At 42.5% G+C, this 12,664-nt stretch overlaps 1 protein-coding gene across 1 annotated transcript in view; it reads right to left on the bottom strand.

Annotated features, from left to right (window-relative positions):
• The window catches only part of ROS1 (ROS proto-oncogene 1, receptor tyrosine kinase), a 311,501-nt gene that overhangs the window by 155,795 nt on the left and 143,042 nt on the right, over positions 1 to 12,664 (bottom strand). The window contains 1 exon segment of the mRNA XM_063919336.1: positions 3,238 to 3,307. Coding sequence (XP_063775406.1) covers positions 3,238 to 3,307 — 70 coding nt within the window.

The following is a 12,664-nucleotide window of genomic DNA, read 5'->3' on the forward strand; positions in this document are numbered from 1 at the left end:
ATAATATTTGCCGCTTTAGCCTTTAGAGCAGAGTACATTACAAGCTGTTCATGCTACTTAGTACTCAAATAGAAAATACTGTACAGAGATGCTAAGCATGGTGTTTTAGCATCCAGGAACTTAGGGAGCGGCAAGTATTATCTTTATAAGTGTAATGGGGAGATATAAAAGCTCCTCCCTAAGTTCCTGTGTGCATAATTCTATTGAATATAAGGTTCTTAAATATATGAATGTTATAAAAAAAAATTATAAAGTGTCAAGAAAACAAAAAAACAAAGGCATTTGCACTTTGGTAATCGAACCTGATACTCTGAGCATGGGGAGCGGGACACTTCACTGCTTGGCCACGACACCTGGTGAAAGAGACACAAGCTCATGTGTAAATGTAAGCAGTGATCCCCTCCCATAGATTTTGCTGTATTGGCTACAAGACTTGGACGCACACATACAGTACTGTATGCCTAACGTCAATGGACCATTGCTTTAACACGTTCGTTTGCATCTGTATACACTATTTTTATTTATTCGCTCTACAGTACTGGATTAGTAGAGCATTAGCCACCCAATGTTGAAGATGTGTTTTGAATGCTGCGTATGTAGTCATGCCTCAACGCGCCTGTCCGTGTAGCAACTGAACAACCTGAGCTATTGCTTAGGCGTAACTAATCCTCCGTTTAGGCATAGCAACAGCAACAATGAGGGAGGCTCCATCTGTACTTGTTCAGGCAAAATAGATCCTTTCCTAAAATTCCACAGGCAGCAAAACATTTGGTGCAAAAGTGAATACAGAGAAGAATTCACACAAGTTCAGTGAGGCCAATGGCTGGGGAGGCACTGGCTAATTAATCCACCTCCAATAAATAAAAAAACTCTTTGGTTAACAATAACTAGCACCAGCCAGGGTGGGTAATGTCATAGTAGTTGGGACATTAAGTGTGGGGTCCCCCTGCCATCAAATTAACCACCCCCAAACTGGTCAGCTCAGGACTGGAATTCCTCAGAAAGGGAGACCTTTTCCCTGGTGGCGATGGGTGCAGGGTTCATGGTATGATAATATTGTTCTTTATATGAGGCCTACAGATCCAAGCAAGCCTGTTATGACATGCCGGCACTTGGAGAACCACATTAAGTGCCTACTAGCACATGTAGTAGGCCTCTAAAGAAAGTACTAAAATAAAAACACAATTATTGTTTTAATAGTTTATTATGCAGCATCCTCACCTGGGGTTGGCAGCCCATAAGATCTTTTTCATGACCACCCCCTCCCCAGGGCTTCCACCATCTTCCCCCTGCATCTTCATCTGGGGGTGGCAGCCTTTAAGCTCTTTTGCATGTCCGCCGCCTCCTCAAGGCTTCTGGTGTCTTCACCTGGTTGCAATGGCCTTTAAGCTCTTTTATATGGTCCCCAACCACCAGGACATCTGGGCGTCTTCCCTCTTTGGAAGTTCTTGATTGCTCCCTCCATGCTGGCAGACTGTGATCCGCTGCCTCGCACTGGCTTATGTAAGCCAGCCAGAGGGGACAAGGTGAAGATGAATTGAGCAGTGGCCATCTTGGAACTCTGCTATAATGGCTGACAGCGCATGCATCCTTAAGGATCCAGACGTGCCGCCAGGCACACAGACATTGCTGACTCCTGCCAATGTCAATACATGTGACTGCCACCACACTGTGCCGCCAATGAACACTACTCCTACCTTCACTGCCGCCACCAGTGCCCGCTACCTCTGCCTGCTCATCAAACTTGTCATGACAGAAGAATGCCCTGCAATTAAACTCTCCTGCTGAGTATGTACTGTATGACAACATGAGTACTTCAGTGGACTGAATCAGAAGCGATGAAGTATAGTGATGCACAGATAGCCAGCATGGTACTGGCAGTCAAAATCTCCACCAAAGTATATAGCTTACATTGGAAGCTTAGTCAGAGGTATACAAGTTTTGCCCAGCTAGCCAAACCTAGTCAAAGATGTCAAATGGGTATTGATCATTTATGCAGGGATCCAACGTTTTACCGCGCTATTTGCCCTGAAGATGACTCTTCTGTTTATTCATATGTGATATGTCTGAAAGCAATCCCTAGGACTGTTAAATCAAATACGGTTTTAAAATTACTGATGTTGAAGGTCCTTTACTTTTTATTCAGAAAGCCTGTTTCTGCCATAGCTAGGAAGCTAAACAGTGAGAGATATGACAGTGCTCTGGATAGGAGACCAGGAGCTGTAGGTTTTGTCTGCACATTAGAGTGTCCAGTAATCTCTAAATATTTGCTGGTCAAGGCCTATATGTAGACCCACTATCATCATTGTTGAACGGCTTGCTGGACGACCAGTTCTGGACTAATAAATTTAAACCTGAGGCTACTTAACATACCTATTCTGGTAGACACAGACCTCTTTGGCCCAGATTTCATAGGTGAAGTTAGGGCTCCCTAAAAGGCCCATAGGTCATGCTCAGACGGGTGGCTACTAAAAATAGTTTCTTACAGACAATATTCTCATTCACTCTCATTTATAAAACATGCTCAAAGAGTGGGTATGGGTCGTTGGGTCGTCACAACTTAGGTCGATAGTCATAAGGTCGACCACTATTGGTCAACAGGGTCACTAGGTCGACATGGTCATTAGGTCAACATGTACTAGGTCGACAGGTCAAAATGTCGACATGAGTTTTTTTACTCTTTTTGGTGTAGTTTTCTTCATAAAGTGACGGGGAACCCAATTAGTGCACCGTGTCCCCTCGTGTCCCCTCGCATGGCTCGCTTCGCTCGCCATGCTTCAGGCACAGGTTACTATTCCCAATCGTAGTCCACGTGGGTCGTAAAGTATGAAAAAGTCCAAAAATTTTTGTTTTTTTAAAAAAAACTCATGTCAACCTTTTGAACTGTCGACCTAGTACATGTCAACCTAATGATCATGTTGACCTAATGACCCTGTCGACCTAATGCATGTTGACCAATAATTGTCGACCTAATGACTGTCGACCTAAGTTGTGTCGACCTAATGACCGTATCCTTAAAGAGTTGCAGCCCCTAGCTAGGCATAGTCTTGTCTATAGCTTGGCTGCAGTAGAAAATAGATTGGTAGACCCGGTCTCCCACGTGTGGACAATTCATTTATCATAAAGGTTAAATGGGTCATTCAGACTAGAACCAAACATAAAGGCACATACAAGACAGAAGGCTCTATCCCTTTTTTCTTTTGTTCAGAAATTGGTTATGCCTCGAAATAGGCCTACATAGTTTAGGCGGTTTTCCATTCGGTCTCAGTTCACCACAACCATAGGTCACTATGCTAGTTTCAGAGGACTGTAATAGTATTAGAACTCTCAATAGCACCTTACACCTGCACACGTGTAATGAAATCACCTGAGGCATTTCCATGCCACCCTACACATTTGGTGAGCATTCACTAAGAACCAGGCAGTGCGAGTCAAATGGTCCATAATAGAGCAGCAGGCTCATATTAAACTGCTCAAGTTAAAGCCAGCCATGTTAGCATAAGAGCTTTGATTCCCAGTCTACTATGGGAATTTGCAGTTAAAATTTGTCTGGACAACAACTGTGGTTTCTCTTCTGAACAGGATGAGAGGCCCTAGGTCTCTATTACAAAAGCCCTACTGATTATGGAATAGTTTATTCAAAGGCTATTCACATAACACCAATGTATATTCTGGGAAGATGAAATGAACCGGACAAATCTCCATCACCAACATCTGATTTTGAGCAATGTTCCTGTCAAAGTCAGAAAAATATCACTATGCACACTGCCATATTTGCACCTCATACATGTCCGCGCTGCGCATGCGAGCGCTCTCCCGTGCGTGCGCATACCCGCTGTTACGTGCACCCGCAGGCGCACTGTATGCGCATTTACGGTAGAGTTTCTGTGTGCCCAGCGTGCGACTCAATCGTTACATAATTCAACCATATAATGTATTTTATAAGTTAATATCCCCCTGAGTCCAACAGGTATCAGTGGGTCTCAAATGGCTCTTTGACCTTAGAGATCCCCCAAACAATAGTTTGCATGTTGTGAGGGCTTCACATGGTGTTATGCATAGGTAAGCACAGGAATAGTAATTGAAGATTAATTGTATTCCAAATCAGTATCTTTCCCGCAGACGGAGTACAATAGCCTTTAATTACACTGAGCTTTGAGACTCAATGAGGAGGGCCAACACCTGTGTTTACCAATGGGTTAGGATTTGTCTCCAGAAGAATGATTGCTGAGATGTCATTGTCTCAACTGAGAGTAGACAGTGAGATAGTATTCGCCAAACAATAGCTTCCCACAAGACAGGAATGTGTTGGTCATCACCCATTGTTTTGCATAACCAAGGCCACTGATGCAGCTGGCTCACATGCTGTGAGGGACACACACACACATCTTGTTGTTGACACACCCCCAGAGCTGGAATGAGGGTATGATATACCCACTGGAGATCACAGGGCTCACTCACTCACTCACACAGCTACCTGGCACCCAGCAGCATGGAGGCTACATCCCCAGGACTGACCTACAAACTAAAGGCTAAGTATTGAATTCACATGGCTAGATAAGGAAATCTAGATAGATTGCTTTAAGGTCAATGGTGCTGGATTAAATAGGATATTGTAACTTGGTTGTGTGATTGTTGGGTGTTTGTGTTGACACTCTGTGAAGTCTGTGATGAATTGGAACAGTAGACAATCTGTAGCATAGTATTTGTGGTATTTGTTTGCCTATGGTGATTTAAAATAGATTGTGCTGGTTAGTTATAATATATCTTGTTAATCATAAATACCACCATGCAGTTACGTTTGAACATGTGCTGGTAGCAATGGCAGGCTGAGATGTGTGGTTACATTGTGATCTGGTCTTGTGATGAATATGCTCTGGTTATTGAGATACTGAAGTTGTTTGGAATGTGAAAGTGAATAAGATGGTTCTAGGAAGTTGGATTGAAATTGTGAAAGGTGATTTAGATGGTTTGGAATTGTAAAATCAGAACATATGCATTGTTCTGAGGCTTGGACATTTTGGAATAAAATGGAGTCTTGTGTCTTCTGCTATGTGATTGTGGTGTAGTAGAGAGTGCCATGTGTTTGGACCTGCAAATCTAAAATGGCTGCTGCCGGGTGTTTTCCCCTCCCCCTTTCAACCATGTGTTGCAGTCTTCATGGGAGTTTTCTCAAAATGGAGTCTAGCTTCTGTCCCATGCGGTATTGTAGGGTTGTGTATATAGGGACAGCCAGTATGGGTAAGGTCAAGTATTTTCTCCACAAAGATTCTCAGCATTGAATAACTGCGCAGCGATTGTTCCTCACATGTGTAAGCTTCTCTGCAATCATATTGATCTTCTTGTTATTGTGAGCCATTTCCCTCTCTCTCTCTCTCTCTTCCCCTCTTTCTCTCTAATTTTCCCTTAAATAGTATTGTATTGTATTGTATTTCCTGTGTAGTTATCTGGTTAGGTAGTCTATGTTATATTGTAGTGTATAATTGTATTGTATTATTCTTTTGCTAGCATACCATCCATAATATATATATAAGGCGTTAGACCCTAAGCCCAGGTATCTGTGTATTTCTTATAGTGTTAGGTACTCTCGGAGCATCGGTGACGCTCAGACAGCTTTGAAGTTAATAAGGTTACACTGTGTTGCATTTACACTCTATCATTACACTAAGGTTTTACTGCATAATACACCGTTTATGGTTTAGATATAAAGGTTTAACATTGTGAGCGTCAGCGCCGCTGGTGATCTCCTCGTGGTCCCGAGCGTCCGCTACGCTATAGCGAATCATTACGTTAGTCGGCAGCCAATAGCGTGCCTGCCTGTAATCTCTTGGCCGTGAGCGAACGTGACGCTTGAGCGTCTCGACTACGGCTAAGCGATTGTTACGCAAAGTGCGTACCCTTACGGTACTCCATACATAAATAGCGTACAGTGTTCTTAGACCTCATAAAGGGTTTTATATACGATAAATATTTAGCTTTATCAATTGGCGGCTCCTCCGGTCTTCACATATCTGCACTAGGTAACTTCAGCAGACATTATCGGTCAGCAAAGAGTAGAAGGTAGTATCCCTCGTTAAACCGTTTGGAGGTCGGGGATACTGCAGTGCTGACCAGATAAGCGCCTGCTTCACTTGGTAAGGAGTGCTGAGGGAATTCGGGAACTGGAAGGTAAGAACAGTACGTTATTGTCTTTGTAAATCTGGTTTTTATTTCTATTTGGTGCCAACTGCACACGCAGATTGGATGGTTTGTCTATTTAAATAGGTTTAAAATTATTTTTAATCGCTCTGCATAGCGTGATAACTAAAAGGGGCTGGCATGATGATTTTTCTTTGTGACAAAAGGTCTGTCCCCCATTTTGTGTAAACCTCATGGATGGGGGAGGAGCAGCGGCCATTTTGGGAAGGTCAAAAAAATATATATATTTTTTTTTTGAACGGCTGATTTTCAGTTGACTCAGGAAATAATCAGCCATCCACTGTCAAAAAGAAATCATCATTTAATGAGGGTTTTTTTTATGCATTTGTTTAGTCCATATCATAGTCAATCATAAGTAGTTCAGATAGAGTTTAATAACAGTTAATAATTAAATATTTGATTTAAGAAATACACAAGTAGTTTTTTTTTTTTGTAACTGTCTCTCTTCAAGAACCTGTTTTAACGCTGCTATTTGTAGGATGGCCATTGAAATGCAAATGACCTGTGGGACTGGTTTGTTGTTTTTTTTTTTTTTTCCTCTCTCCCAGCAGTGAAAGAAATTGCACATTCATATGCAAAGTAGAAGCACTAATAGGGTCTCATATATGTAATATCTATATGCGTGTGCTTACATCAATATATGTTATTAGATTAATTTAGAATTGCATGTTCATTTGTGTAAGTTTCACATCTCACCTTCCTGTTTGCCATTTGCATTGATAACGTGCTAAGAAAGATTTGTTGCTATTAGTAGTTAAAAAGATAAAAAGTAATATTTAAGGGTATAATTGTAAAAAGCCCACACGCAACTCTACCTAAGGTATAAGGAGAGATTGGTGTGGTGCGCGGTAGATGATCGAGGATCATCTACATTGATAAAAGTGTACATTGTGTTACGGTGGATATTTGCTTTGCGTGCACGTGTCTCTAACAAAGGGCTGAGACTCGCGTACGCAACTCAAAGGCCGACGCACGCAGCGTATATTACGCAACGGAGCGTCCGGGTACACCCACGTAACTCAAATCACACGATAGTGTTATTGCAACAGGCGGAAAGGTGGCAACGTGGTAAGTAGCGCAAGTCTATTTTAGTGTCCGAAATTTAGATTAACAGATCCTTCTCCAAATTCACAACACATCTGGTCTAAAGAAAATTTCTGCGCAGAAATAGAAATAGAAACAAAAGTGTACATGTGGTGAGTGAGTGTGTTATATACAATTTTGAGGTTGAACCACAAGAAAAGTATTGAGTTCTCGTGAAGGTACATACATGTAAGTGACGTGCATGGTGGCTAGGGAGGCATCCCTGGTTAAACATAAAATTTGAGCATTAGAGTGTAGCAGACCAGGAGGTCATACTGTAACAGACCAGGAGGTCGCATAACAGACCAGGAGGTCCAGGTACAGCAGACAAGGAAGTCCGCTATAGAGACAAGTAGCACAACACCAAGAAGGGTTGGTGCGGAACCCATATAGGCCATTAAGCTCTGGCTGAAGGAATTCGCAGCCGAAATTTTCGATTCCACTGGTCGCTCCGCACATAAGATTAGTTGCTTATGTGCTGAACGATTGTACCGCACGTAATTGTGTGCATTAGTAATCCTGACCGGTACTATTTGTGTACAAAGGTCATAAACGCTATTTGTACATTTTAACGTGATTTGTGAAATTTTTTTATTTTAAGGGAAGTTCGCTGGTCACTCAGGAACTATCCAACAACCGATACTTGCTGGGGAACGCGCCCCAGTAAATAAAGGTTCACAGGGGCCCTAGGTTGGGTACAACAGCTCTGGATACAGTGATTGTGTTACTGGCCAACGTGGGCGAGAAGTGAGTGGAGTACTCGGTAAACTTCACCGCCAGCCTGCCCCGGACATCTTGGTTTTTGTAAGGGTTCGCTGAAGAAAAGCAACACCTGCAAGTTATGGGGGCCAGTTGTTCAGGTAGGGGGCGATCAACCTCGGTTCGGGTTGATTTAGTAAACCGACCAATCGGGTCGGCAAGGTATGTAATGTGTGAAAAATATGGTTCACACACAGAGGTTTTATGTGATGAATGGGAGAGAATGACGGTACATGACGGGGAGAAATTCCCAAGAGTAGGTAGCTTCAGCCCAGAAGTGTTGCAAAATTTAAGGAGGAGGATATGTCTCATCAAATCAGCAAAGAGACGGAGCAAACATTATGATTGTTTAAACCTGTGGCAACAGGAAAGTGAATTTCAAAGAGAGGTAACTGACATATCTGACTTTCATCTTGGGAGGAGAGACATGGCAATGGAGAGAATTGTGGTTGCGGAGAAAGGCACAAGGTTGTACAATAAAAACGCACTTAGTAACTGTCTTAAGAATGAAAGTGTAAAATGTAACAATGTTTATGAAAATGAAAGTGTAAAAAAATTACAAATGTTAACCTGTGCAAGTCGCACCCCATGTCAAACTTCCCTCAGGAATACGAACAAGAAAGTGAACCCAACACGATGTCGGCACCTCTTCCAGCAGCCATCACACAAGACATCCAGGTGGACGCGACCAAATCGGTAAAGGCAATAATCAAACCCCCTAACGGAGGGTCAGGTGAGGTCGTGTCCACAGGTACGTACAATGTTTTATATCACGCACAAACAAATGTACCCCATATTGTAAGACCAAAACAAGGTGATGTAATTGAGTTTAGTCCTGTCAGGGTGATCACAGTCCCCAATGGGAAGACTGACGATCAGGGAATCATTCCCGTCAAGGACAGTGCAATGCGCCATCCCTGGTCCCGGACAGAATTGAGATCAATCATGTCTGATTTCCCAGATCCTAGGAAAGATCTAAGTGTATGATCAAAGATTCACAGAAGGTATATCAACGCCCTAGACAACGACATAACCATGATATCCAAGGAAGCAGGGAAGCACAGGGAAAGCGGTTGATGGCGATGAGCATCCGAGCGTTTGAGGAGGCATCAAATCAACCAAAACCTCAGGTCATTGACACTTGGAGGAAATCCAGGGTTTGTTATCATTGTAGAAGAGAAGGGCATTATGCCAGTAACTGCAACAGCCCACATAAAGTCAGACCCCCTAGACATGAAAATGAGCAAAAGTTAGGACACACCAAGTTATAAACAGGGATCATATAGGAAGAATTTTGGGCCACACCCATAATATATAGTCAGGAAAGGTGATCATTAGGACTGATGGTAAGCCTGAGGTAACGGTTAATAAATTGGGAGGTCATTCCCTGAAGACACAGGAATGACCGGGTGAAACGTTGTAAATGTATCTGTGAAATGTTTTCTTTTTCTCTCTCCCCACCTCTGACGATTATTGGTAGGATTCAAACATTGCATATATACTTGGTCTTTGCAGAAGTCTACCAAACCCCAGCATGACCTATCCGCACCAATGTATTCTGGCCAGATACAGACAATGGAATATGGAAGTGCTGGGGGGAGGGACTGCGCAAGGAAACCATGGGACATGTAGATATGACAGCCTGATGATCTGACAATGTTTTAGAAAATGTTTATGTTTGAAAAATGTTTCTTTTTTTTCTGTTGTTTATTGATGTGTTATGTTATATATGCATATAAATTGTTCTCTCTCTCTGTTTGTTTTTTTTTTTTTGTTTCCTCTCTCTTCTCACTCATGTTTTCATGTTTAAAAGATGGTATGTCACACATCAGTTAGACAAATGGTAATGCAAGATTTTTGCTCCTTACAGAGAGATCGCTGATTTGGAAGGAATATTGCATCATCGGAATGTTCGTTTGGAAGACTGAGAGACAGCACCTTTGAGATGACAGCAGAACAAGAAGAACAACAAGACTAGAGAACTTAATTATCGTGACAAGTTTCTCTCCCCCTCAAACTGTTTTCCTGTACCCCCATTACAAATTTCTTCTTTTCTCCTCCTGTAAGATGGACTTGCCCCAAGAGACTGTGACCCGGATTTTCCTGTTGACCATGATGTTAACCAGAACAGTCTGTTCCGGCGAGAGTACCAGTGAGGTCGAGAAAGGATCCAGAAAGGTTCCGATGACTGAGACGGAGGTGTAAATTTCCAATAGCAACACAACCACCAAGCAAAGGCGAGTACCGGAAACAATCTAGCAGCCATGTTATTTGTAAACATTGTGAAGGATTGTTAGTTGAAGAAAACTGTATCTGTAGGCTCTGTGACAACGTAGTGGAGGATGGGTGCATTAAGAAATGCCAATCCAGTTTTAATATCCATATGGACCGGCATCCATTGAGTGACTATCACTCCTTAGTGGGTAGTGTGTTAAATAAAACAGATTGTTGGGTATGCTCTCAAGTACCTCAAGGTCATAGCAAACCAGGGCTAGTACCATTTCCTTTAACGTTAGGGGAGGTACTTGAGTTAAGTGGTGGGAGACCGGTGGACAGGAGGTTTAATATCTCCAGCCCTCCTAGTTTGAAGCTCCACCAATACCATGTGGATAGGTCCCTATTATGTTTTAACATCTCCAATCCCCGAAATCCGGGAAATTGGGAAGTGTCATGGAGTAACCAAACCATGACCTTTTCGCATAGAGCAGATAGAATGCCCACAGATACAGAGCTTATACGCCACATAGCCAGTAGAGGAAAATCTTTCCGATATAGGTATACCCTAGGAAATAGGATCACGAGAGTTGGAGAGGTATCACTAGGATACAGTGCACAGATCGTACAAACTGATAGGTGTACTAGACAGATGGGAGAATTAGGGTTAGGAGAGTTCACATGGAAAATGTGTAACATGGTAATGACATATTCAGTCCCATATGTTCTCCCCGATGATGCATATTTCACATGCGGGAGAAAGGCGTATGAGCGGCTTGCCCCAAACTCAGAAGGATTGTGTTATATTGGAAAAGTACTACCTGAGGTAATGAGTCTAAGGAGTGGGGAAATTGTAATTCCAATGGATTTGATTTATGACCCAACGGTAGAAACAATGATGTGATGAAAATGCGATTATACGGTCCGTTTCTTTCACCTGTTTTTCCGGTTTCTCCTAGGTAAAAAGACCCACTTTTGACGAGGAGTTTGATGATCCTGTATACAGACAACGGATGGATTAAAGAAGAAGTTTTGACAACCTTATACCCAGAGATTTGATGAACTTTGCCATAGATCCCCAGTTTCCCTAGAAATTTTAAAATTACGCTAGCCCAACATTTTTGTAAATCTATGGACATTGACAAAGCTTTTTGCTCGCACCTAATGGGCAAAAGCACAAAGAAGACTGCATTCAACAGACACCGAACAAGACCTCAATCGACGAATGTTCATTAACCTGACATAGAATACCACTGCATTTACCGTAATTATGTCTTATCTTCATCTCTACAACCCTCAGGTAATTATACACATAGTCGATAGGGAATACAGGCACAGATATCAGCAATCACATATTCCCCCATTCATGTATCATCAACTAAAATGTGCTCCCCCATTTTGTTACAACCACAGCCGAAAAGAGCTCGGTAAAGTTTGACAGCCCATCCACAGACCCGTACCACGGGATAAGAAGGAATTCAAATGTATACTTCGCAATACCTCGAAGCTTGATTTAAAACACGTACGGCACGATGATACATGACCCCCCAAACATGGATTCATACACACATGCTTTTGCTATCTCACTAGGTCATACCCTTTTCACACCTTCTCTTTCTCCTCCCCAACCCAACCATGGAAATGTATTTACACTTGACATATATTTTTCTCCTTTTGAAATGTTTTAGGAAGTGGCAGTTATTGTTGACTGCCAAAGAGTGGACTGTCAAAGTCAGAAAAATATCACTATGCACACTGCCATATTTGCACCTCATACATGTCCGCGCTGCGCATGCGAGCGCTCTCCCGTGCGTGCGCATACCCGCTGTTACGTGCACCCGCAGGCGCACTGTATGCGCATTTACGGTAGAGTTTCTGTGTGCCCAGCGTGCGACTCAATCGTTACATAATTCAACCATATAATGTATTTTATAAGTTAATATCCCCCTGAGTCCAACAGGTATCAGTGGGTCTCAAATGGCTCTTTGACCTTAGAGATCCCCCAAACAATAGTTTGCATGTTGTGAGGGCTTCACATGGTGTTATGCATAGGTAAGCACAGGAATAGTAATTGAAGATTAATTGTATTCCAAATCAGTATCTTTCCCGCAGACGGAGTACAATAGCCTTTAATTACACTGAGCTTTGAGACTCAATGAGGAGGGACAACACCTGTGTTTACCAATGGGTTAGGATTTGTCTCCAGAAGAATGATTGCTGAGATGTCATTGTCTCAACTGAGAGTAGACAGTGAGATAGTATTCGCCAAACAATAGCTTCCCACAAGACAGGAATTTGTTGGTCATCACCCATTGTTTTGCATAACCAAGGCCACTGATGCAGCTGGCTCACATGCTGTGAGGGACACACACACACATCTTGTTGTTGACTCACCCCCAGAGCTGGAATG

This window comes from Pseudophryne corroboree, chromosome 4 (genome assembly GCF_028390025.1).
Source record: "Pseudophryne corroboree isolate aPseCor3 chromosome 4, aPseCor3.hap2, whole genome shotgun sequence".
NCBI classification, from domain to species: Eukaryota; Metazoa; Chordata; class Amphibia; order Anura; family Myobatrachidae; genus Pseudophryne; species Pseudophryne corroboree.